Raw genomic sequence first — 22,179 nt, 5'->3', positions numbered from 1 at the left:
AAGGTCCCTGAGTCATCTCCATCCACCACGCCCCATTTTGATTCCCAAGGGGTGTTCACCAGGACAAGCGGGAGCTATGTTTTTCCTTGCTGATATGCCTGTGGGCCATCGGACTTGTCTTTATTTAATACCTGGCACAGACTTGTAGTTTGCAAAAGGACAGTAGGAGGGTGTCTATCATTTTCCTGCGAGCTCATGATCCAAGGGAAATCGCTGTGGCCCTGGGGGACCCGAAGGAAGTCACTAACCAATGCTTCCCTTGCCGCCTAACCGCCAGTCCCAGCTTGGTTTCTGTACGGTGCCTGGGCCTTGTAGGGCTTAACATAGTGCTGCCTCCCGCTAAGGTCACCCCTGCGCTCGGCTGGCAGGCAGGGCTGGCTCCTCCGAAAGGTGCTCTCCGTGAGCATCCTGCCCTCCTCCCTGCCACCAGGGAGTCACTGCAGACATCTGCTGCCTCCTGGGGGACCCTCCGGGCCACCCAGGCTGGGAGGAGGGTGGCGACGGCAGGGAAATCTCGGCCACTCCTGGCAAGCCGCAAGCCGACTCCTGGGCTGCCCTCAGAGAGAAATACAGTCGTTCCCAAATCCTCACCCTGACCCTTTAAGACGCACAGTGAAGGAGTCTCAGTTTGGATATGGTCTCCGTCTTCTGTACCTGCCATGTTTGTGCTTTTCACATAATACAAAACACAAGACGTAAGTCAGTGGTATACACCTTTTCTGCTTATGTTGTGTGTATCACCAGCTAGGAACCTGAGCCCAGAAATAACCAGTAACTTAGACAGAGTCATTGCCCCCCACTAGGAAGCACATCTGAGCTACACACATTTTCTGTTCATTTACACAATTTACAAAAATCTTTAACAGGGAGTGAAAGTTTCAGAAAAAGGCCCTGGCTTCTTACTTTTATCATTGTTAACCACAGCAGTAGTCAAAGAACAGGACATTAGGTCCCCCGGGGGCTGACGGTGGCAAAGGGAGTTTTCTCAGCAGACAATACGAGAGTTGATTGAAAGAGAGACAGCGAAAAACGTGGGTTTGAAAAGAGACCTGGATTAATTTTTAATAAGATCCATATAGTCTTAGGCAAGATATTGTAACTTGGTTCTGCTTTCCAAGAGGTCTGTAAACTATTTTATAGGTTTTTATACAATTGGGGGGGGGCACCATAGAATTTTTTTTAGTAAACCGAGATTGCTGGTGGGCAATGCACGGAGCTGCAACCCCAGGATTCTGTCCCAAATGCAGTATGGCAACGCCTGCCTGTCCCATGGCGCTTGTTACCCCAGTGCCTGCTGGGTCTCCTTCTGCAGCATCCCGGGCGAAGGAGATGGGGCGCTGATGCTGAGTGGCGTCCACGACCAAAGACCTTCACGTGTTTTGTTTCTCCTTTTGTCTGCAGGGGGTGCGGCTTTTATTTTCCCAAATACTTCAGTATACCCTGAAGCTACGCAAAGAATTACAACTAGGCCAGGTATGCGGACAGCGCTCCTCGGACAGATGACCCCCACCAACTGACACACACCCCACCTGGTCCCGCTGAGACTTGGGGACCCAAGGCCCTCCTACCCTATAGAATTGCCAGTCCTGGATTGACATGAGTCTCCAGCAGTCTTACTGCGGCCTCTGTTGATTTGCAAACAAAATCCAGCCTAACTGTTCCTTTCAATAGTTTCAAGATTATTTTTAAATATGTATTTTAGACTTTAAATTTAAAAAAATCAATTAAAAAAAAACTGTTCGGTTCAGAGATCACACTAAAGGTGCTGTGCTCTGGACCAGGGCAGATCAAGAGCCAGGTGAAGCATTAGAAAGCAGTCCACTTTCCAGTTGATGGAGGAATAGATGTGCCATCTGCCCCTGAAAAGCAGGAGGGATCCCCCAAGCGGGTAGTGACCGAATCCCAGCTTATCAGGAGAAGCTTGCAGAGCAGAAGTATGAAGAGATAATATTCAGCTCTGAATCTTTCTTTCTTTCTTTCCATGTGATTTCTTTAATTAGAAAACTGCATGTCATTCATGCCAAAATAAACCGGTATCCAGTGTCTGTGAGTTCCAAGAGTGAAGTTAGAATCTGGGAATTTAAAGATGAACCAGACTCTGAAAAGCTGTCCGTTGTAGGAATGCTTGCAGGAGCTGGGAGAGGTAGTGTGTGCTTGTAAGCCCAGGACTCTGGGAGGCTGAAGCAGGAGGATACCAAGTTCATGCCCTGCCTGACAGCTGGTGTGGCCCTTCAGCTTGGCTTGTTATTTCTTGGGTGCCAGCCACAGAGGGCACAGTGGTAAGCGAGCTTAAAGCTCTAGATGTCTCAAGAGAGCAAGTGGGAGCCAGAGGGACAGACAGCAGCTCACACACCTTTAATCTAGTGCTGGATTTGGGGGTGTGCAAGTAACTGTAAACACCAGAGGCTGTCGGGGCAGAAAGGGGAGAAGGGAGCTCCAGTGGCAGAAGTGGGAAGCTTTGCGGAGGAACAGACACCCACGTGGAAGATCCCACTGTGCCAGGGGGTGGGTAGGGTGTTTCAGAGCAGCATGTGGCATCCCCTAGGTCCGGCCCTGGCCACCTCAGGGTCCTTGTTCCAGCCTCACAGCTGCAGGCATGGTGGGTCCAGGCAGTGTGGCCGTGCTGCCTTAGCCACTCATGGGTCTAAAGCTTACACCTTCCTACATGTCTGGACTACAAGTGTCTTGGCAAGGCTGATCCAATATGCTAGGCTGGAAGCTCTTTCTGCCCAGTGGGGAAGCCGGACTCGGGGGCTAAGCAGCAGAAATTAAGGATGTTCCCGGCTGCCCTTAGCCTGGCCCTTGGACAGCTGTGGGCACTTGGGGCCAGCAGTACTCTCTTTCCCAACCTAAAGGAATACCTTAGTTCCTGGTCCTGGGGAGAGAGGAGGAAGAGCTTAGAGCATCCCAGAGTCTACCCTGCTCACCAAGCCAGGCGTTCCCAGCACAGGCAGGTCCTTCGGGGTGGTAACCTCTGTCCTGTTAGAGGCCATTTCAGTGTGGATAGGACCCAGTGTCTGCAGGAAACTAGGCTGGCCCTGAAGAATCCCACCATGTACAAGGGCTGATGAAAACGTACAGTGAATGTCTGAAGTTCACAAATGGTTATCACGGTAAAAGACACATTGCCGTGAGTCACCCTCAAGATTCTCTGCCTGCCGTGGAGCATAATCATCCCATCGTTCTTGACGCTTTCTGCAGCAGCTCTGGGGTCCTTCTTTGTGAGTGTCTTTACTAGGGTATGACAAATTCATAAAAAGCGTGAAATTGCCCTCACCCACCTTACTCACCAGATCTGGCTCGCCGTGTGACTTCTATCTCTTTCCTGAAGCCAGAACTACTAGGAGAGGGAAGTATTTTGAATCCACTCAGGACATGGAGGCAGCCAGGACCCTGCAGCTAAAGACCGTCAGGAAAGAGGACTCCAGAGCTGCTGCAGGAGGTAGAAAGAGTGATGGGATGAGTGTGCTCAGAGTGAGGAGGACTTTTGAGGGGGATCCAGGGCAATGTTTTTCTATGCATACTTTAAAAATGTTTGGCCTTGAAAAATTAACTGACTCATTGTTTAAAATGTATGTAATGCTGGAGGTCGCCGTGGGAGTACAAGGCTAGGGTTTGCGAGCTGTTGTTGTGACAGGGTTAAAAGGCCACCACATTAGCCAAATCTGTTGGCGCAGTCCACTGAGCTGACCAGCCAGCTCGATGCCCCATCCACCAGCGGCCCCTGGGCCTACATTTTCAGTGTTTTAAGTCAATTCAGAAAATGTGGTCTACGTAGGTGCATGGAGAGAGGGTGGCAGCGAGGTTGATGGTTGCAGTCACTCCTGACTGCCCGGCTGGGCCAGGCCAGGGTGGCCAGCTGCACACACCACTGTCCATGGTGGCCCTGTCACATGCTTTGGAAGCGCATGCACTCCCATGTCCCCATGACTAGCACAGTCTGTCTCTGAGACTCAGCTTGCATCGGAACAAATGTCTACTTTAACGACTGCCTCTGTGATTATGAAAGGAAATACAAATATCACTGTCAGATCTGTAAAGAGCTATAAATCTGACTGAGTAAGCCCGAGGCCTATTTTCCACAGGCTGGGGCCAGGGATTTGACCCTGAGGAAGAGAATTATCTGCAGACCTTTGTTTCTTCCCTGCAGGTCCTCACCCCAGCATGAGTGGCTGGTGGTTCTGTCGGTCTGGGTGGTGCACATGGTGGCCTTTAGGATGCAACAGAGTAGACAGGGCTTTGTCTCGCTTGTTCTGAGCTGCACAGATCCCAGAGGAAGGGCAGGAGGAATCCGTCCCTGTCCCTGTGGTCAGTGGCATCTAGTACTTTCAGAAGTGGTGAATTTTTGTTGACTATTTCTTAGAGACTCCATGAAGATAGAGACCCAAGTGCCTGAACCCCGCACCCTTGCATCATCTTGGGGTGCTCTTTATATCCACTCCACGTCTCCTGCCCCACAGCCACAGATACGAAGGACTCTGGGTCCTGACTCAGAAGCAAGCCAGATTCCTAGGTAGCAACTCTAGGCTAGACTCTGTCCGTTCTGTGAGAAGCAGAATGATCTCTGAGTTGTGCTGTTTGAATGAGATCATATTCTCTCTTCACCAGCCCAGCTGGCTTCCTGGTGTTTCCTCCCCACCCCCTTCCTTTCCTTCCTTCCTGGGGTGCTGGTCCTGGGCTGCCACCCTAACCTACCTTTTTCCTTTCTCATGGCCGAGCTTTCTAAGTGTGACGCTTACCCGCTGGTGACATCTCAGCCCCATCTTACAGTTGGCCCAGGCTGTTCATTGGCTTCCCAGGGAACCACCTGGGGGCCTCTTTCCCTCCTTTGTTCAATCCTCACCTTTTCACTTCCTGTGCTTGCTTCTAGTACTTCCCCTAATCTTCCCGATGCAAAGTGTGCCTTCGTCCATGACCTGGAAGTAACGCGTAGGCAGACTGGTCTCTCCTCTTTCAAAGAGTTAGCACCCAGATGCATCATTTTGCAGTCTGATTTTATGACACTCTCTGTGCTTCCCAGGTTTACCCAGTTATTACTTCTGGAGACTCCTCACCTCCTCTGTAGCTCCCAGCTCCTTTGTGGAATGCAGCCTCAGGGTAAAGTGACAGGGACAGGGACAGGTGTGATTCACATGGTCTTGCAAGCCTCACTATGCACCACCCTCCCTGGCCTCATGGGAGCAGGTCCTGTGAAAGATCACACTCTTCCCTTCCTCCTTCATCACCATGACAACCCAGACACCGTGATACACATCTGGGATGCTGTCAAAAGGGACCAGAGGGTGTAACCTGAATGCAGGGCTTTGACTCTGAGGCTGGCATTCTCTGGGTTTCTTAGCGTACTCCTCCCTTGGGGCTCACAGCTTGGGGCTGCTCAGTGACCAGGCATAGTGGGACAGATGCACTGCTCGTCTCAGTGAGGCGCTCCCCAAAACCTGGACCTCAGCAGAGGGCTCCCAGCACTTCCTTGCTTCCCCCAGCTCTGCTGTACCACGGTGTGCTCTGCACACCCAGACAAGACAGGAATACAGATGGTGCAATCTCCAGGTCATCCATGCAGGATTTAGGAACATTTTAGAAAGATCTGGAGGAAAACGAGAGAGAGCAAGTCAGTCATGTTGGGGTTGGTTCTACATTCCTTCTGTTTCCCTGGCATTTACAGATTGGCTCTGGGCGATAGTTCTTGGTCTTGCTACCTTGCCTTCATCGATGCACAGAGTGAAGATGAACCATCCCTTCCCCAGCAGGGACTTCCAGGGTTGCTGGGACAGCGTGGCCTGGGTCCTACAGAATGAGGATGAGCTCTGAGGTCACCCGAGCTCAGTACTTGAGAAAGGAAAGTAGATATGTGGAGGGGGAAGGGCTGCAGGGTCCCTGTGCAGGGAGGTGGGCAAAAGGAGAGTGCAAACTTAGTGGAACTTGACCCTCGTGGCAAGCATGGCCAGGCCGCCGTGCTGATTCATGGATGTCCTGGGAAAAGATACAGGGCCGGGGGCCTCACCCAGAATCTGAAACCATTCCCTGCATCCAGGAAATTAGCGAAGGCGTTAGAGGGGGGACTAAACGCCAGTCACACGCTTGCTTTTCATGTCTCCGTGGTTTCATTTGTCTGGATCATGGTATATACCAGTGTTTCTGTGGTCGCTCCAAGCTGCCTGTGAAAGCACATTTGTAAAGCTCAGTTTCTGTGCACAGAGCTTCTGCAGATAAAATAGCAGGAGGGGTGCCAGCGAGCAGCCTTCCCCCGCTGCACAGGACTTCTGCCAAGTGTGTGAGTTAATTACCAGCAAGATAAAACTGAGAGAGATGGAGATGGTGCTGGAATCATTACCAAAGATTAATTGTATAATCAGTTGTTTTTTATGTGCAGTGCTAGGGATTGAACCCAGGGTTTTCACGTTGAACTACTTCCCCAGCTTAACCCTAACCTTAAAATTTTTTTAAACAATTTATTTATTTTAAGACAGATTCTTCATAATTTGCCCAGGCTGGGCTTAAATTTATGACCCTCCTGCTTCAGCCTCCCAGAGTACTGGGATTACAGGCATGGACCATGTGCCAGGCTTGAAATTTGTTTAATTAGAAGTCCTATGCTCTGTTATCAGTAAAGGACAAATAGCAAAAATATATGGATTAGTAAGTTGTTCAAGTAAGCAAGAATAGGTGGAAGTACTCAACACTGGCTCCTTTTCTGGGCGGTATAGCTGACAGATTGGTCACCCTCAGTGTCCCTGGCTCAGCCAGGCTCAGTTTTTGCATTCCCGATGGATGTCACATCCCACAGCAGGGGACCCGGTATCCAGAGCATGTGATCAGCAGCTGATAAGGAAGCGCTGGCCCAGAAAGTCACAAAAGAAAACAAGACATGCTTATCTTCCAGGGCACAGTAGTCATTGTCGTGCAAACGTCGCATGCTGGGCGGAAGATTAGGCTTGACAGGGTTTGTTCCCCACTGATTTTTAAGGGATGTGGGACCCCGGGTTACTCATCCTGCAAAGGATTTTATGAATAAAGAGGTTCAAAATATTTTTGCAGTCATCGCTGGCTGTTTAATTTTTTCCAGTGACTCTCACGGGCAGTGCTTTTCTGCCCACAGGATCGGTCCCCTGCTGGGTTCATACCCCGGGCCACAGCAGCACCTCAGAGCTTGCCCTGTGCTTCTGGGGCTGCCTCACTAATAGGTTCTTCTTTCTCAGGCAGTTCTGGTATTGAAACTCTGGCTAGCTGTGGTTTGTTTTTCTTTCAAAGAGAAAGTGTAACTGGCTGAGAATCCCTGTGCAAAGCACTCCCAGGAACAGGAGTTGAATTTTAGCTGTCAGTCGATAGCTGCTGCCTTTGTGCGTGCGTGTGGTCCCAGCTCCAGAAAAGTGACACTGAGGAGCTGGGTGGGAAAATCCAAAGCCCCCAGAGTGCGAAATTGCCAGCTTAGAGGGAGGGTGCGCAACCGCAGAGTTTAAAGAGAAAAACTACCTAACCCTCCAGAACCCCAAACCCTGGAGGGTCGGGTTTCACAGACCACACTCACAGAGCAGAGCGAGCTGGGGCCAAGCACACCACATGCATTAGGGCGGCTCTGGGTTGAGACTGGTGTTGCGTCGCCTTCCTGCCCTCCCGGGGATCAGGAAATAGGAAGAGATGCGTATTGGGCCTCAGAGTCAGGCTCCGTGGAGACTGAGCAGCCAGGCTGCCTGAACATTTAAAGAGAGGCCTGTATATTTCACTCCCTTTGCCCTGTCCTCTGCACTGCCTCCTGCTGTTGTCAGCAGAGGCCCTGGGGAAGGGTCCAGCAGGACGTGGTGGCCTCTGGTCACCTGCTGTGACCCTTGATACTGAGCTGGGCCCCACCCCTCCAAGGAGGTAGCTTTGAAATCAGTCACAGAAAGAAAAAAGAGGCTCCGTGGTAAGGGTAGAGATGATGCCTCTGGAATGTACGCTGGACAGAGCCTTGGCGTGACTTAGAGCCTTGATCACTATTAATGGGACTCAGAAGGAGATGTGGAAGTGTCATTATTAGATTTGCATGTGCAAAGCACAAGGAAATTTATGGGGTCAGTGATACTACGTTATAGATCGTGGCATAGGCCAGCCCTGCAGGTCATTGTTAGTGGGGGTGGGGGGATACTATTTCAACCTTGTCATTTATTCCATGCAATTCATTTCAGAGAAATTCTAAATCCATATTTTTTTAAAAAGGAGAGAGAGTAAACATTTGCCAAAAACAAAAACATCAGACCAGTTAGTCCGGATAATATAAAAAATGAGGGGAGCATGGGGGCCATGAGAGACACAAGGGTGAGAAGGAGTAAGGGTTCCCAAGAGAGGGGCAGAAGAAAGGGGTTCAAATGTCCTTGGGTGGGGGCGGCGGACCTCAAACGGGAAGTGCCGGAGCCCGGGCTGCGGCTGCTCTGACTGGGGGCAGGGGTACACTCGGACGCACCCAGTGGAATCCTGCTAAAGAGACCATCAGACTCTCCTCACAGGGCCTCGGCCTCGGACCCTAGGGAGAGGCAGTGACTCTAGAAGAGTCGCCAGGGGGAGTTTCCAGAGAAACGAGGCAGAGGATTTCAAATCAGCATGCTATATGACATGATAATTCATAAATACAAGCCAAACCTAATGGGATCTAGGTGGAGTGTTTCTTGGAATTCCTGGATTTGATCACACGGTGCTTATTCTAATAAACCCCACATAAAAAAGGAAGATGCCTGTTGCACCATTGCTATCGTGGAGTTCTGAGTCCATGTGTGTGTCTTTGCAGATTTACCTTACGAGCCTCCCCGGAGGTCAGCCTGGACTGGACATGGCCATCCGGGCCCTCAGTCCAAAGGTACTGTGCCCAGCATGAGGCGGGACGGCGCTTGGTGGCGGGATAAGTCTCTGTAGCTCTTCTGGGATTTGGCATCCCGTGGAGGGTTTCTCCCCTTGGAGAAAAACACAGCTGATCTCCAGACATGGCGCTTTCCCTGTCTCTGTCTCTCCGGCTTCACAGCCGGAAAAGCCAAATGCAGCAGTGCCTTCTGTCTCCTCCCTCTTTCCATCTTTCCTTCTCCCTTCCCTTGCTCCTTATTCCTGCCCTCCCGCCTTTCTTCCTCCTCTCTTCTTTTCTTTCTTTCTTGAGATTCTGGAACTTGAACCCAGAGCCTTCACATTGAGCTCTGTTCCCAGCTCTCTTATTAATTTTATATTTCCAGACAGGGTCTCATTATGTTGCCCAGACTGTTCTCAAACTGTGATCCTCCTGCTTCAGCCCCCCAGAGAGCTGAAACCATAGGCGCAGGCCCCAGGCCGGCCTGGGTTTCAGTGTGGAAAATGCATGTTTCAGAGGGTGTTTGTGTGCAGCTGAATGACCAGCGGGTTCCTTCATACGGCTGTGTATAAAAGTCTGACCCGGTAGTTTTCTTCTATCTGTTTATGTTAAACTATGGTTTCCTTTAATCTGTTTTGTAAGTTATCGCAAATTATCTCTCTTCTTTGGGAAGAAGTATGGTAAATATTTTTGAAACAACAGGCAGGTCCTTTGGTGTTAGGATGTTTGCATCTGATTTCCTGAGAGAGGAAAACGTCCTCACCCTGCCGTGCATCCTGCTGTGAGACCATCAGGTCAGCAGTGAGAGCAGGTGATGGGGTGATCATAGAATCGATAGCACCAAACCGAACCACAGCTAACCGGCTTTTTACTTTTGGGTTTTCAGCTATCCAGCCGTCTCCTTCCGCAGTGTCCAAAACTGAAGATCAGCGCCCCCAGTTAGGTACGTTTTGGGGACCATCTGGACAATGGTGGGGAGGATGCAGGCTTAGCAGGGTTTTTCTGCAGGGCCAAAGCACGAGTTTGTTCCGTTAGAACGATGGGAGCTCGGTTGGAGCTCGGTTGGAGCTCGGTTGGAGCTCCGGTGCAGCGAAGTCAAGGGAAAGCATTGTGATTGCACGGAGACCGCTTCTCTGTGACCTGTGGATTATTTTAGTTTTGCTCCCAGGTCACATGCACCAGCGCTGCCCTGGATCAGGTCCCTGGGGAAGTGCAGCTCCGTGAGACCCTGGTGGTGACTTGAACATCAGAGCCCGTGCAAGCCAGGGGGCACTCGGGGACTCGCACACGTATCCCCTGTTTATATCGGGGTCGTCGTGAGTTCCTGGCAGCACACTGGAAATCTGGGGAATCCAAGCTCTGCCACCGGCTGAGGACTCTAGCAAGGAGCATCTCCAGGGCCCCTGTGACCTCTCCGCTCACACATGAGATGGAGGCGTGACTTTGGGGTGGGATTTTCTGCCGAAGTCGCATGAGTCACCATTTTGGGATCTGACTTCCTCCTTTCTGTTGCAGACCCTTATCAGATCCTGGGACCAACAAGCAGCCGCCTCGCTAACCCAGGTGAGAGCCCGCTGGCGACTCTTCCCTTCCGTAACTTTCTTTTGGGCAGTGGTCACTTGGAAAGGAGGCTTTGTATGCTGAGAAACTTTCCTTCAATCAAACAAATTTTAGTGTTAGTGCCCCTGAGTTAGTCTCCTTAGTGGAAAAGAAAAAGAATCAGGATGTGCACTACGATTTTAGCTTCAGCAAAGAGCATTTGTCTTCCAGTCCACACTGAGACAGTCTTCCAGGGGTCACCATAACAGACTGCAGCAGACATTGATGGGCTCACAGCTCTGAAAGCTGCACAGCTGCGTTAAGGCATCAGGTGCAGCCCTTTTGAGGCCATGAGGCAGGATCTGTGGGAAACCCCTCCCGTGGCTGGTAGATACCCACCCTTTCAGGTCTCTCCTCTCTGTATGTCCCCCTTTATGTCCAGACTTCCCCCTTTATTAAAATTAGTTTTATTGGTGCCATTTTTGGTATCTGTCCCTGCTATGTCTTGATCCGTCTTTATTTTCCCATTCTCTTCCATTCCCTCCAACCCCTCTTGCCTCCTTATTTACAAAGCTTTGTTCCCATTTTATTCTTCTTATTTATTTTCTGTTCCCTTCCTTCCTTTTCCCCTTTCCTCTCTAGTTCCCCTTTTCCCTTGAACGTTATTTTTCCTATTTCACAATGTCTATGGCACATTTTGGTCCTTATTTACACTTTTGGTTTCTCACAGCAGAGAGACAATGTGATGTTTAAACATGTGTGTCCAAATTTATTGCACTTAAGAGCGTGGTCCCAGGGTAAATCCACTTACCCAGAAATGGCTGAAGTTTATCCTTTACGGCAGAGTAGTACTCTACTGTAGTAAAAACCCAAACTTTTTTTAATTGTTTCATCAGTTGATGGCATTTGGGCTGTTTCCAAGCTATTACAAACTGTGCTGCTATAAACATGGGCATGTTTATGTCACTGTGGTGTGATGCTTTTAATTCTTTTGGGAAGACACAAAAGAGGGAAATAGCTGGGTCAACTGGAACCTCTAGTCCTAGTTTTTTGAGGAATCTCCATTCTGGTTTCCACCGTGGTTGCGGCAGTCTACACTCCACTGACATTGGAGAAGGGCTTCTCTTTCCCCACAGCCCTCCAGCATTTGTTACTGGTTGATTTCTCGATAATAGTCATTCTTTCTGGGGTGAAGTGGAATCTTAGCATTGTTTTAATGTACATCTCTTGAATGACCAGTGATGTTGAACATATTTTTCCTATATTTGTTTGCTCTTTGTACATCTTCATCTGAGAAGTGTTTATTCATTTCAGATGCCTGTTTTTGGATTGAGTCTTTAAATTTAGGGGCTCTGGTTTTTTTCAACTCTTTATATGTTCTAGATACCAGTCCTCTGTCTGAGGAACAACTGGCAAAAATATTTTTCCCACTCTGTGGGCTGTCTCTTCATTCTGTTGGTGATTCTTTTGCTGTGCAAAAGCTTTTTTAAAAATGAAATCATAGTTGCTGATTGTTTGTAGTATTTCTCGTGTGATTGTGGTTTTGTTAATGAAATCTTTGCCTTACCAATGTCTGCAAGAGTTCTGTCTGCTCTCTCTTCCAGAGTTTAGTGTTTCTGTTTTAATATTTAGATCTTTGATCCATTTTGATTTTAGTTTAGTGCATGGTGATAGACATGGGTCCAGTTTTAGTCTTCGGCATGTTAGCGAGCCAGTTTTTCCAGCACCATGCATTAAAGAGGAGATCTTTCTTCCAGTGACCGTGTGTGGCCCCTCTGTCCATGATAAGGGTGTTGAGTGTGCTTGGAGTCCGTCACCTTCCCCTTTTATAGGGACACCATTCGTGGTGGAACATGGCCCACTCCCGTGCCCTTCTTTGACTTGATTACCTACATGAAGACCTGGTCTCCATAAAAGGTCAAATCCTGAGGTCCTGGGATTTGGACGTGAACAACAGAAGAATTTTGAAGGGACACAATTCAACCTGTTGCCCAGCAGACAAAATAATAGGTTTTAGGAAGAGAGACTCTTAATTACAATGAGGGTCATCCCCCAGAGTCCGTTTCTGACCTTTGTTGTGACCTGTCCTCGCCAAGGACTGTCACCTGTCCTCGAGTCTCAGTGCAGCTGAATCGCTCTGTTTGTCTCCAGATCAGAACCAGCTGTGCTGGCAGCAGCTTCAGAAAATAGCAGCCCATGCTGTATGTTCCCATGCCAAGGTGTCACAGTGGGTGTGAGCTGGAGTGCCCCTCTCCTCTGCACCCAGACACGGCCAGGGCTGGGAAGCAGCAACAGCCACAGCAAACCTCAGCTTCTCCCAATGCCCAGGCCCACGGGAGAGGGCAGAATGGAGAGCAGGAAATAGCTTTACTAAGCGGCTGGCTGCTTGATGCGAAATTTGAATTAGTGTTAAATCAGTAAGTATTTTTCTAAATAGTCGGGCAACTTCAAGGGGCTTTGTTTTGCTGCGTTAGCCCAGATCTAGGTGGCTGCTCACTGATTACCTGCTGGACAATTAAATGACAAGAGCAATACAACACGGATCTTCGGTTAAGGAGCTGTCACTGGTGGAGGGAGGAACATGGGTGCTGAGGACTCTGTCCAGTACAGGGGGTCACCGGATCCCTTGTGAATGTCCACTGGGGGCCACGTTTCCTGCATGGGCCCCACTCCTACCTCCATTCAGCTTCCCATTTGAGCCCCATTCAGGGCAGATTAGGAAGAAGGAAAGCTCAGAAGTCACAGTGCCCTGGGAATGTTAGTACAATGATGTAAAAGGACCACCAAGCAGCTCCCCAGCCCCCCGATATGTCAATGCCTACAGGAGCCTTCAGGGACTCCTAGCAACCCTGAATGTTAAATGCATCCCCCAGGAGAGAAGTCAGAGGGGTCCAGAGGAGTTAAGCAGCTTTTCCCTACGCCACACAGCCACACAGCTCAAGCCTGGGTTTCCTCGGCCCCCACAGCCTCTAACTGCACAGGAAAGGAAGCCCAAAGCTTTGAGTCCAAGGTCCGGAGCTCACTGCAGTGTCCCGATTGAGTCTGTAGCAGGAGGCCGATGGATCTGTGACAGAAGCCAGCTGATGACGTCCAAGGTGAAGGCAGAGACTGGAGCTCCTCGGAAAAGCAGAAGCAGATTGTGCTCCTTCATTTCCCCTTTGTGCCACCCAGGCACCAGGCTGCCTTAGGGTGGGGCTTTTGCACCCCAGGGGTGCATGGCTGAGCCAATGTAGTTGAGCTCCCCTTCCTCAAATTGACAGTCAACAACCCCACCATGCAGAGGTCTTTCAGAGTGGGAACCGCAAGGGTAGAAAGGAAGGACTTCCCTTGCACTGAGCAGCTGTTCAGGGGGGCATTGGAAGTCAGTGAAGAAGAGGGAGGAATCTGGCCCATACCCAACAAGACAGAAATGGCTTTGGGCTCATGCACTTTCAGTGGAATCCATGCCAGGTTTGGAGGAGGTGGCCGAGGAAAGGTCATCTGTCTCTCCTGGGCACATTGCCCCTCCCCATGCACTGCAACCAGGGTGCTTGCTGAAGGCAGAGGGACGGAGGACACAGTCCCACAGCTGGACAAAGGTCCCAGGCACCACGGATCTGCAGCACTGGTGTCTTGAGCAGAGGGCAGCATCTCAGAGCTCCAGACCATTCTGATGGGGCCTGGGAAAATGGGGACATCCAGCCTTTGACTTGGAGTTGAGGGACTTTAGCATTGAGAGTTTTAAAATTTAGCTTATAACGATGAGACTGTCTCTCCTTCAGTCTTCTGTCACTTGTATTTGTGTGGCTCTTCGTGTGTCTTTCATCCGTTGCTGAGGATGCTTCCTCCGTTTGTCTTGCCATTCTCTGAGAAATATGTCTTTCATCCTTTCAAAATTGGTGCCTTTAGCTGGCCCTGTGCACACCTGTAATCTCAGTGCTCTGGAAGGCTGAGGCAGGAGGATCCCAAGTTGGAGCCTGACTTGGGCAACTCAGTAACTTGGTGAGACTTTGTCTCAAAATCAGAAAAGCTAAACAGGGTTTCTGGAAGGAGCTCAGTAGAAAGACCCTGCATTCAGTCTCCAATAATGGGGAAAAATGAAACCACAAAAATGAGACAAATGAACAAAACAAAAATGCATGAGAGTTTTTCCTGCACACTCTTTAAAATCACCCTAGATGCAAAGATTTCATGCTGCAGCCTGACTGTGCCTGTTAGCTCTCAGCATCCCAAATCCTCAGTCACTGTATTCTTGGGACACAGTTTCCTGCTGGGACAAGTGCATCCTTGAGCCCTCGTGTCACGTACCCATTGGTGGCAGCTCAGCTCCCGATGCCCCATCAGAATGGCTGAGGATTTGACAGTGCTCCTGCAGTGAATTGAAATCACGTTTCCACCAAAGAGCTGCCGGGGCTCTGTTCCGCAGCTCCCTCTGTGCTGGATACTCTTGCAGGATAAAGGTGTGAAAACACATCCTGCTTCACACAGCACTGCAGAGCACTTTGGGGGATTATTTGCTGTTTGTCAGGTGATGGAAGCATGGGATATCCCAGGGGGAGCCCACCAGGCTCCAGGCCCGGGCAGGAGTCCCCCTGGGAAGGACCCCAGGAGGTTGTGGAAGGCTGTGGAGTCATCGGTGCAAGGCTGAGCACAGCAGCTTGGAGTTTGAGCTCTGACCTCTGCTCCCTTTGGGCAACAACGTCCTGTCCACCTCTGCAGGCTCCTATTTCCTCATCTACCCAGTGCTTTAGTCATGTGATTCTTACAGGAATCAGACCATTCTTATGGCATTTGAGACAGTGTCCACCTGCACTGAGCTACTAGTGGATTTGGCCAGCCCTGAGCACCATCCCAAGCTTCTTTGAGGCCAGTTTGGTGGCCCTTGGTGGTCACCGTTTGACATTTTCCCATCTCCCAGGAGACCTCTTCTTAAACTCTGGTTCTCAGAGCACACAAACCATGACTTTATGGTTTCATAGAGAGCTCACTGTCATTGTAGCCCTGTAGGGAGTTCCTATCCCGGCCACACCCACTGGATAGCTGAGGACACTGAGGCCCAGAGAGCTGAGGGAACTGCCCAGGTCCTCTTAGGGGGCACAGCCAAGATTCATCCAGCTTGGTGGTGCCAGATCCAAAGGCGGTGCCTGCCGAGGAGCCTGCCTGGCCCTGCCACATGGGGTGCCTGAGCTCCCAGATGGAGTCCTCCCCAGAGCACCCACCAGCACCAGCTCCTGCAGAAGGTGACCCCAGACCACTGCCCCTGGTGCTGGCTCAGCCCTGGCTGCCTTGTTGTGTCCTTGGCCCTGCCCCTCTCTGTGATTCATGAACTGTTTAGTCTTTTGCTCTTTTTGCCCAGTCTCTATCTCATTGCTACTGTGTTTTTCAAGTTTGAGAAAGGCATTTTTACAATTTTTAGTTTCCCTGGCTACCTTCGCGGTGCCTAATGATGGCATTTGTCGTGGGCGTTGGTGTACACACATCGCTCTGCCTCACTGTTTCTGCCTGCCCTTCCCTCTGTGCCTCTCTCCATCCCTTGGTCCTCTGCCCTTTTGCAAAAGATCTACCTCCCTGTTTCCTGTTGTCCCTTTGCAGTACATAATAATTCCACCCATCTCAGGAAACTGGTACGGTTATGGCTTGTGTCTAGATGTCCCCCCAGAGCCTCATGCAGTCATAGGTGGAGCTTTTTCAGAGGTGGCTGGATCTGGAGTGCGTGAAGCTGGGATTGATTCATGGTGCAATGCTAGTCTCAAGGGCACCGAGACTAAGGGTGTGAGTGCCACCCTCCCTGAGTGGTGTGGGGAACATTAAAGGGGCAGAAAGATACCGTTAAGGTCCCTTGCTTGCTTTGCTACCTTCTGGCTGCCCTGAACTGTTTCTCTGTGACACCCCCTGCCCTGTGCCACTGTGCCTTGGTGCCATCCAATTACGGACTGAGACCTCTACAAACTGAGCTATATAAACCTTTTCCTCCCTTAATTTGTGGGTGTTGGGTATTTTGTCTCAGCAATGAGAAAAGTAACTAAGACAGGTACTGAACACCTCTTGATCATTTTAACTCTCCTCTCTTCTCCCTTCTTTCCTTCCCACCTCTACATTCTGCCTCTCTGTTTCCTCTCACTTCTATTTTGTTCTTTAAATTACTTGTATTTTGGGTCTTTCATATGAGAGAAGCCGTGTGATATTTAATCTTCTGTGTCTGATTTATCTAACTTACTACGGTCTCGAGGTGCATCCATTCTCCTATACAATTCAAGGATGTCCTTCTGTATGGTAAGAGAAATACCCACTGTATGTGGACACCACGTTTTCTGTATCATTCAGCTGTTGATGGGCCTCCAGGCTGCTTTCTCAAAAAAAAAAAAAAAATGAAAATAAAAATTCCATCCGATGCCTCTGTATCACTTCCGGTATCTTCCCCAAGAGCCATCATATCACAGGACACAGCGTACCCCAGTCTGTAGCAGCCCACCTCTCTCCTTTGGCCCTCTTAGGAGATACTTTTCTCTCACATGTGGAAGAAAGGTCTCCTGTCCTCTCAGAGCTCACCTCCTCCCTTTCCTCCTGCACTTTTTTCTTAGCCTGAATCCTATGATTTTCATTTTCCACTGTAGGGAAAAACTAGCTATTCCTTTCCGAGGTCCCAAGGATGTCATAGGCAGTGAGAAAAGCGGTGGGAAGGGTTTTACTGAAGAAAGAGGAGGAGGCAGTGCAGTGACAACTCTTGTCTTTCAAGACCTAATTCTGGGCTGGTCCGATGGCAGTGGGTTATCAGAACTTATTAACATTAGTGTCACTAAAGTTGGTATACCACACCCCCCCCGCTAAATTTGACTGGCTTAAAAAAAAATTTAAAAAAAGACCTAATTGTGCTCACTGGTTTGGCTACTTGTCAGTCTCTCCAAAGCCTTAGCATTCTTGTTCAGTAGAATCCTGTTCCATACCCTAAAGTGCAGCTTGCTGCAAGTCACACGGGATCGCTTTGCGAGTAAAGTCAAAATTTTACCAATTTTACCTTTGAGATTCTGTGGCCAAGGGTTACTCATTCAGTACGCTGCTGGCCAGGACTTGCCGGCCACCACGTTGCATCCTGGAACATTCTTGTACAGTAAGAAAACCAGCTCCACAGTGGCACAGGGGGTGGCTTTTACTTGGAACATCCAGTGTACAATTCCTGAGTTTGATAGTGTGTTATGTGTTAGACCATCACCTTAAGAACTGGTGGATTTTACCTGGACAGTGTTAAGTGCTCTTGTCAGGTTTGGAAGCCGATGAGCTTTGTTCACAGGAAGTTTTGTTCCATATCAGAGGCCAGAGTCTTGTGTCACTTGAGCTACTGCATAGTGGGAAACCAGCTCGTCCATCCTTTGAGCGTTGAGTTCCCAGCTATGAACGTGGGTCCCCCGCTGTCTGGCTCTTCCAGAGGAAAAGAGAGAGGGGACCACTTCTCTCCATGGCTTCCTTCCTACACATGTTTATGAGGGCAGGGGACAAGCGACACATTCCTCAGAGGTGAGACCAGTGCTTGAGCAGACCAAGTTCATTCTGTTTGCAGGGCTGTGTATTTATACCAGATCCGTGGCACTGCTCTCTCCATGGGAGGAAGTCAACGCTGAATATTTATTTTCAAACAACTGTAACATGTTTACAGGGAAGCATCTGTTAGACTGTTAAATCAAAAATCCATGGCTCTTCCTTATTCCCGGGTCATCTCTGGAATGTGTTTTGTTTTCTTTTTCAAATTTTCATCCTTTGCTTACAGCGTATTTACTAGAACCATATGGTCCTTTCATACCATGCACACAATGCATATTAATGAAACGCTGGAGCCAACAAAACTCAAGGGAGGGCAGTTTGCACACACGGTTCCGAGGTGGCAGCGGGGGTTTCCATCTCGATGAGCTACAAGCTGCTAATGCATTTCGAATGCGTTGCTTGTCTGAAAATGAGCCTTTTCCAGTATGTATGCAAAAGAGGCCCCTTTCCCACGGTGCCGTTGCAGGGGTGAGCTCACTCACACCCATTTTCATGTCGCCAACGTGGAAACAAGGATTTATGAGTTGGACAATTTATAAAAGGACCAGGATGTATACCTTTTCCTATCAGTAGAAAAATAAGGAGTTTGGGATATGACTCGGTGGCACAGTCCTGCGTGGCAAGTGTGAGGTTGTGAGTTCAATTCCCACTACCAAAAAAAAAAAAAGGATTTATTACTGATTTCTCACAATTATCAATTCCCTTGTGAGTCACGGGTGGAAGGTACTTTGATGGTTATCACATTAGTACTAATACCATCTGCTGGTCTACCTTATATCCTAAGCAGTATCTATCTGTGTGATAGCCCCACCGCCATGCTACAGGGAAGTTTGGGAAGAAACCTGTACCTCCCCGTCGATTTTTAACTTATAAAATCTGTGAGATCCCAGTTTAGCTTCCCTGGCCCTCCACTTTAAGGTCCACAAACTTCTGTCCCATAGGGAGCCTTCAGTCAGTTTCAAGCATTGGAACACTGTTGTGGAGTGTTACAATGCAGTGTTATCCGCAGGTTTTTCTGATTTGAGGAAGACATTCCAGAGCTCTCCGTAGGCTTCCAATGGGACTTTGTAGCCCTGGTTAAGTGACAAGTGTGGCCTGTGGATTTCCGTGAGGATGCATTTGCTTCCATTCTGGAAATGGGCAATCTCAGTGGAACAGAGCCCGATTTTCCTCTAAACTTCCTCATGTTGAGTGGGTTAATTCTCTTCTAGGAAAACTTTGGACAGAATTACTTTGTGAGCGCCAGCAGAATGTTATGTTAGAACTAATGATGTTTACTTCCATTCTCTATCTTTTTCCATAAATTTTTAGATGTTCATTTCCTCAACCTGACTTTTATTACTTTATGATACCTGGCCAAAATAAACAGTACGAGGTCATCATTGCCACGCACGGAAGGGCATTTGCTGCCTCACAAAATAGGAAGAAAAAAAAATGGTCCTTTCATCCCTAGAGCTCCAGGTGGAACTGGCCGTTCTTTGAAGGAAGTCATAAATAGATGGAGCCACCCGGACCTTTACCCAGTGTGAATTCCCTGCATTCCACAAAGAACTTGGGTTTGTTAGCTCAGCCTGTGAGTGGGCAAGCCTGGTGGGCATCCTAGGCCGGGTTCTCTAGATGCAGAGTTAGGAGAAAGGGTACCAGCAGCAGTGACTCAGGGCATCTTCTCCAGAGGGCAGGCGGGAGGGAGGCGTGAGACCCTTGCTCGACCTAGTCCCCAGGGGAGCTGGAGCTTTCCTTGGAGTGAAGCCAGCCTGTGCTTCCTGTGTTGGTCTACCCACAGGATGGAGGAGGCAGCCCTGTCCAGCCAGGTCCAGTTCTCTGGAGACATGGGCAGCCCAAGAGCAGCCATAGCTCAGAAATAGGGACAGGTCTGAACCGGAGGACCCAGGCTGCCCACCAGGACGTCCCACTCTCACTGGCCTGCTCTCACTGCTGCTTCATGTCCCCTGTCCTCCCCAGGTAGTGGCCAGATCCAGCTGTGGCAGTTCCTCCTGGAGCTCCTGTCTGACAGCTCCAATTCCAACTGCATCACCTGGGAGGGCACCAATGGGGAATTCAAGATGACGGACCCCGACGAGGTGGCCCGGCGCTGGGGAGAGCGCAAGAGCAAGCCCAACATGAACTACGACAAGCTCAGCCGCGCCCTCCGCTATTACTATGACAAGAACATCATGACCAAAGTCCACGGGAAGCGCTACGCCTACAAGTTCGACTTCCACGGGATTGCCCAGGCCCTGCAACCTCACCCCCCCGAGTCGTCCCTCTACAAATACCCCTCGGACCTCCCGTACATGGGCTCCTACCACACCCACCCGCAGAAGATGAACTTCGTGGCTCCCCACCCTCCAGCCCTCCCCGTCACCTCGTCCAGTTTCTTCGCTGCCCCGAACCCCTACTGGAATTCCCCGACCGCGGGCATCTACCCGAACACTCGGCTTCCGGCCAGCCACATGCCTTCCCACCTGGGCACTTACTACTAGGGTGCCACGGGGCCTTTCCTGCCACCGTGCCACCACCGCGGACTGCTACAAACTCTATGGGACAGCAGGGATGAGAAGTGCCTCGCAGGGGAGGAGAGGCTTGGCTGGGGCTGGGAAGGCAACCAGGAGAGTCCTGAAGACTCACAGCAGCGGGGCAGTGGCGGAAGTGTTAACCACAGACCTGAAGAGGGGCTCAGAGCGCAGTGCGCAGGGACCTGTCACCTGCGGGCCAGCCTTGTCGAGGACCTTGTGCCTGGTAGAAGCATGCACTCGGAAAGACAAATGCCAAAGAGCGTGGCCTTAAATAGCGTAGAGACCGTAGCATAGAGGTTGGGATCCGGCTCCTGAGGCCCGGGATTCAACCTAAGTACTCGAGGTAACTCAGTCTTGGCCTTGCACACTGTGTAGAGGGTCATGGAAGGAAAACTACCTGTATTTAAAAATAGAAACATATCACAGCCAAAACCAAAGGGGAAGACCAGAGAGAGACCAGCCCCCTTGAGGAGGCTGGCAGGGGACCACAGGCCTGCTGTGTTGGTTGGGATGGGGTTCAGTCCTCCGCAGTGGGAAGCAAGCAGCTCTGCCAGTGGTGAAGACGACCGGTTTGCACCCCCTTACAGCATTGCAGGAACCACGAGCCAGGCGTTGGACAGAGGATGTGTGCAGACAGTGAGTGTGACTGTAGACAAAGAGTCGGAGGAGGTAGAGGAGGAGAGAGAGGAAGAGGAGAAGAGGGAGAGGAGGAATGAGAGAAGGAAGAGGAGGAGTGAGAGGAGGAGGAGAAAAACGTGGGAAGAAACTTCTCTGGGTTTAGGACACTTGGAGAGTAAGTTGTGAGACTCATGTTCTGATGCTGTCAGTGTTATACCAAAGCCAGTGTTAGACAGGGAGAGCGGAAGTAGAATTCAGGACCAAAAATGTGCATCTCTCTCTCTTTATTTTTATCTTTGTTAAAAGCAAATTTAAACTGGAATTGTCTAATATTTAAAAGAAACGTTCAGGATTGAGCATTCAGGGGCTCTGTGCCCACAGGGTCAGTGGGACACGGCCTCACGGCCACCACCGTCAGAGATGGCAGATGCACTCGGGGCAGGCGGGCTCCAGGTTTCCTTTTTGAGTCGCGAACGCTGTGCGTTTGTCAGAATGAAGTATACGAGTCAAGGGTTTTGTTTTTCCTTTTTATATAATAATTATATAACTTATGCATTTATACACTACGAGTTGATCTCGGCCAGCCAAAGACATGTGACAGAAAAAAGAGACAATCAACAATATAATGTGGCCTTGAATTTTAACTCTGTATGCTTAATGTTTACATATGAGATGATTAGTTCTTAGGATGCAGAATGTATGTAATAAAATAAGCTTGGCCTAGCGCGGCAAATCAGATTTACACAGGCGTCTGCGTTTGCACTTTTTAGTGACAAAAGTTGCCTAGTAGAAATTTGTGCTGGGCATTAGGGGTTTTGTGTTATCATTTTACTTTGGGGACTCACGCAGCGGAACCTTGAGCAAACAGGATCTCTCTTAATTCCTCGCACCTTGTATAACAGAAGGACCGCAGATTTCACCTCGGAGCCTCGATATTTATTTCTAGAAGGAAAAGGCACTTCTAACGCTGAGGTTGAAATTGAGAAGTTGCCAGTGTAGTGCTGGTCACAAGTCACCCTAATTCTTGTAAGGATCCTAAAAGATTTGTTGAAGGGTGAACAAGACATTGCTTGTAACACAAGCTGCATTTATTATTATTATTATTATTATTATTATTATTATTATTATTGGTAAGTAAGTCATCAGAGACACCTACAGTTTCCCCCTTCAGGGCAGCCAGGGACA

General features: G+C 49.6%; 1 protein-coding gene across 4 annotated transcripts in view; it reads left to right on the top strand.

Moving 5' to 3' along the window:
* Positions 1-21,736, top strand: part of Erg (ETS transcription factor ERG) — a 163,546-nt gene extending 141,810 nt beyond the window's left edge. For 2 of the 4 annotated variants that reach the window (XM_063224517.1, XM_003463930.5), the window contains 5 exons: positions 1,402-1,473; positions 8,759-8,827; positions 9,693-9,749; positions 10,322-10,369; positions 19,823-21,736. In XM_063224517.1, coding sequence (XP_063080587.1) covers positions 1,402-1,473; positions 8,759-8,827; positions 9,693-9,749; positions 10,322-10,369; positions 19,823-20,343 — 767 coding nt within the window. In that variant the 3' untranslated portion in view covers positions 20,344-21,736. The remainder of the gene's footprint in view (positions 1-1,401; positions 1,474-8,758; positions 8,828-9,692; positions 9,750-10,321; positions 10,370-19,822) is intronic. The other 2 variants (XM_063224519.1, XM_063224518.1) reach the window with 1 other exon arrangement.
* Positions 21,737-22,179: the final 443 nt, after the last annotated feature.

Source organism: Cavia porcellus, unplaced genomic scaffold (assembly GCF_034190915.1).
Source record: "Cavia porcellus strain 051 isolate PalLab524CR breed Dunkin Hartley unplaced genomic scaffold, mCavPor4.1 scaffold_15, whole genome shotgun sequence".
Taxonomy (NCBI): domain Eukaryota; kingdom Metazoa; phylum Chordata; class Mammalia; order Rodentia; family Caviidae; genus Cavia; species Cavia porcellus.
Note: the sequence above shows the minus strand (reverse complement) of the source record. Positions and strands in the feature narration are given on the sequence as shown.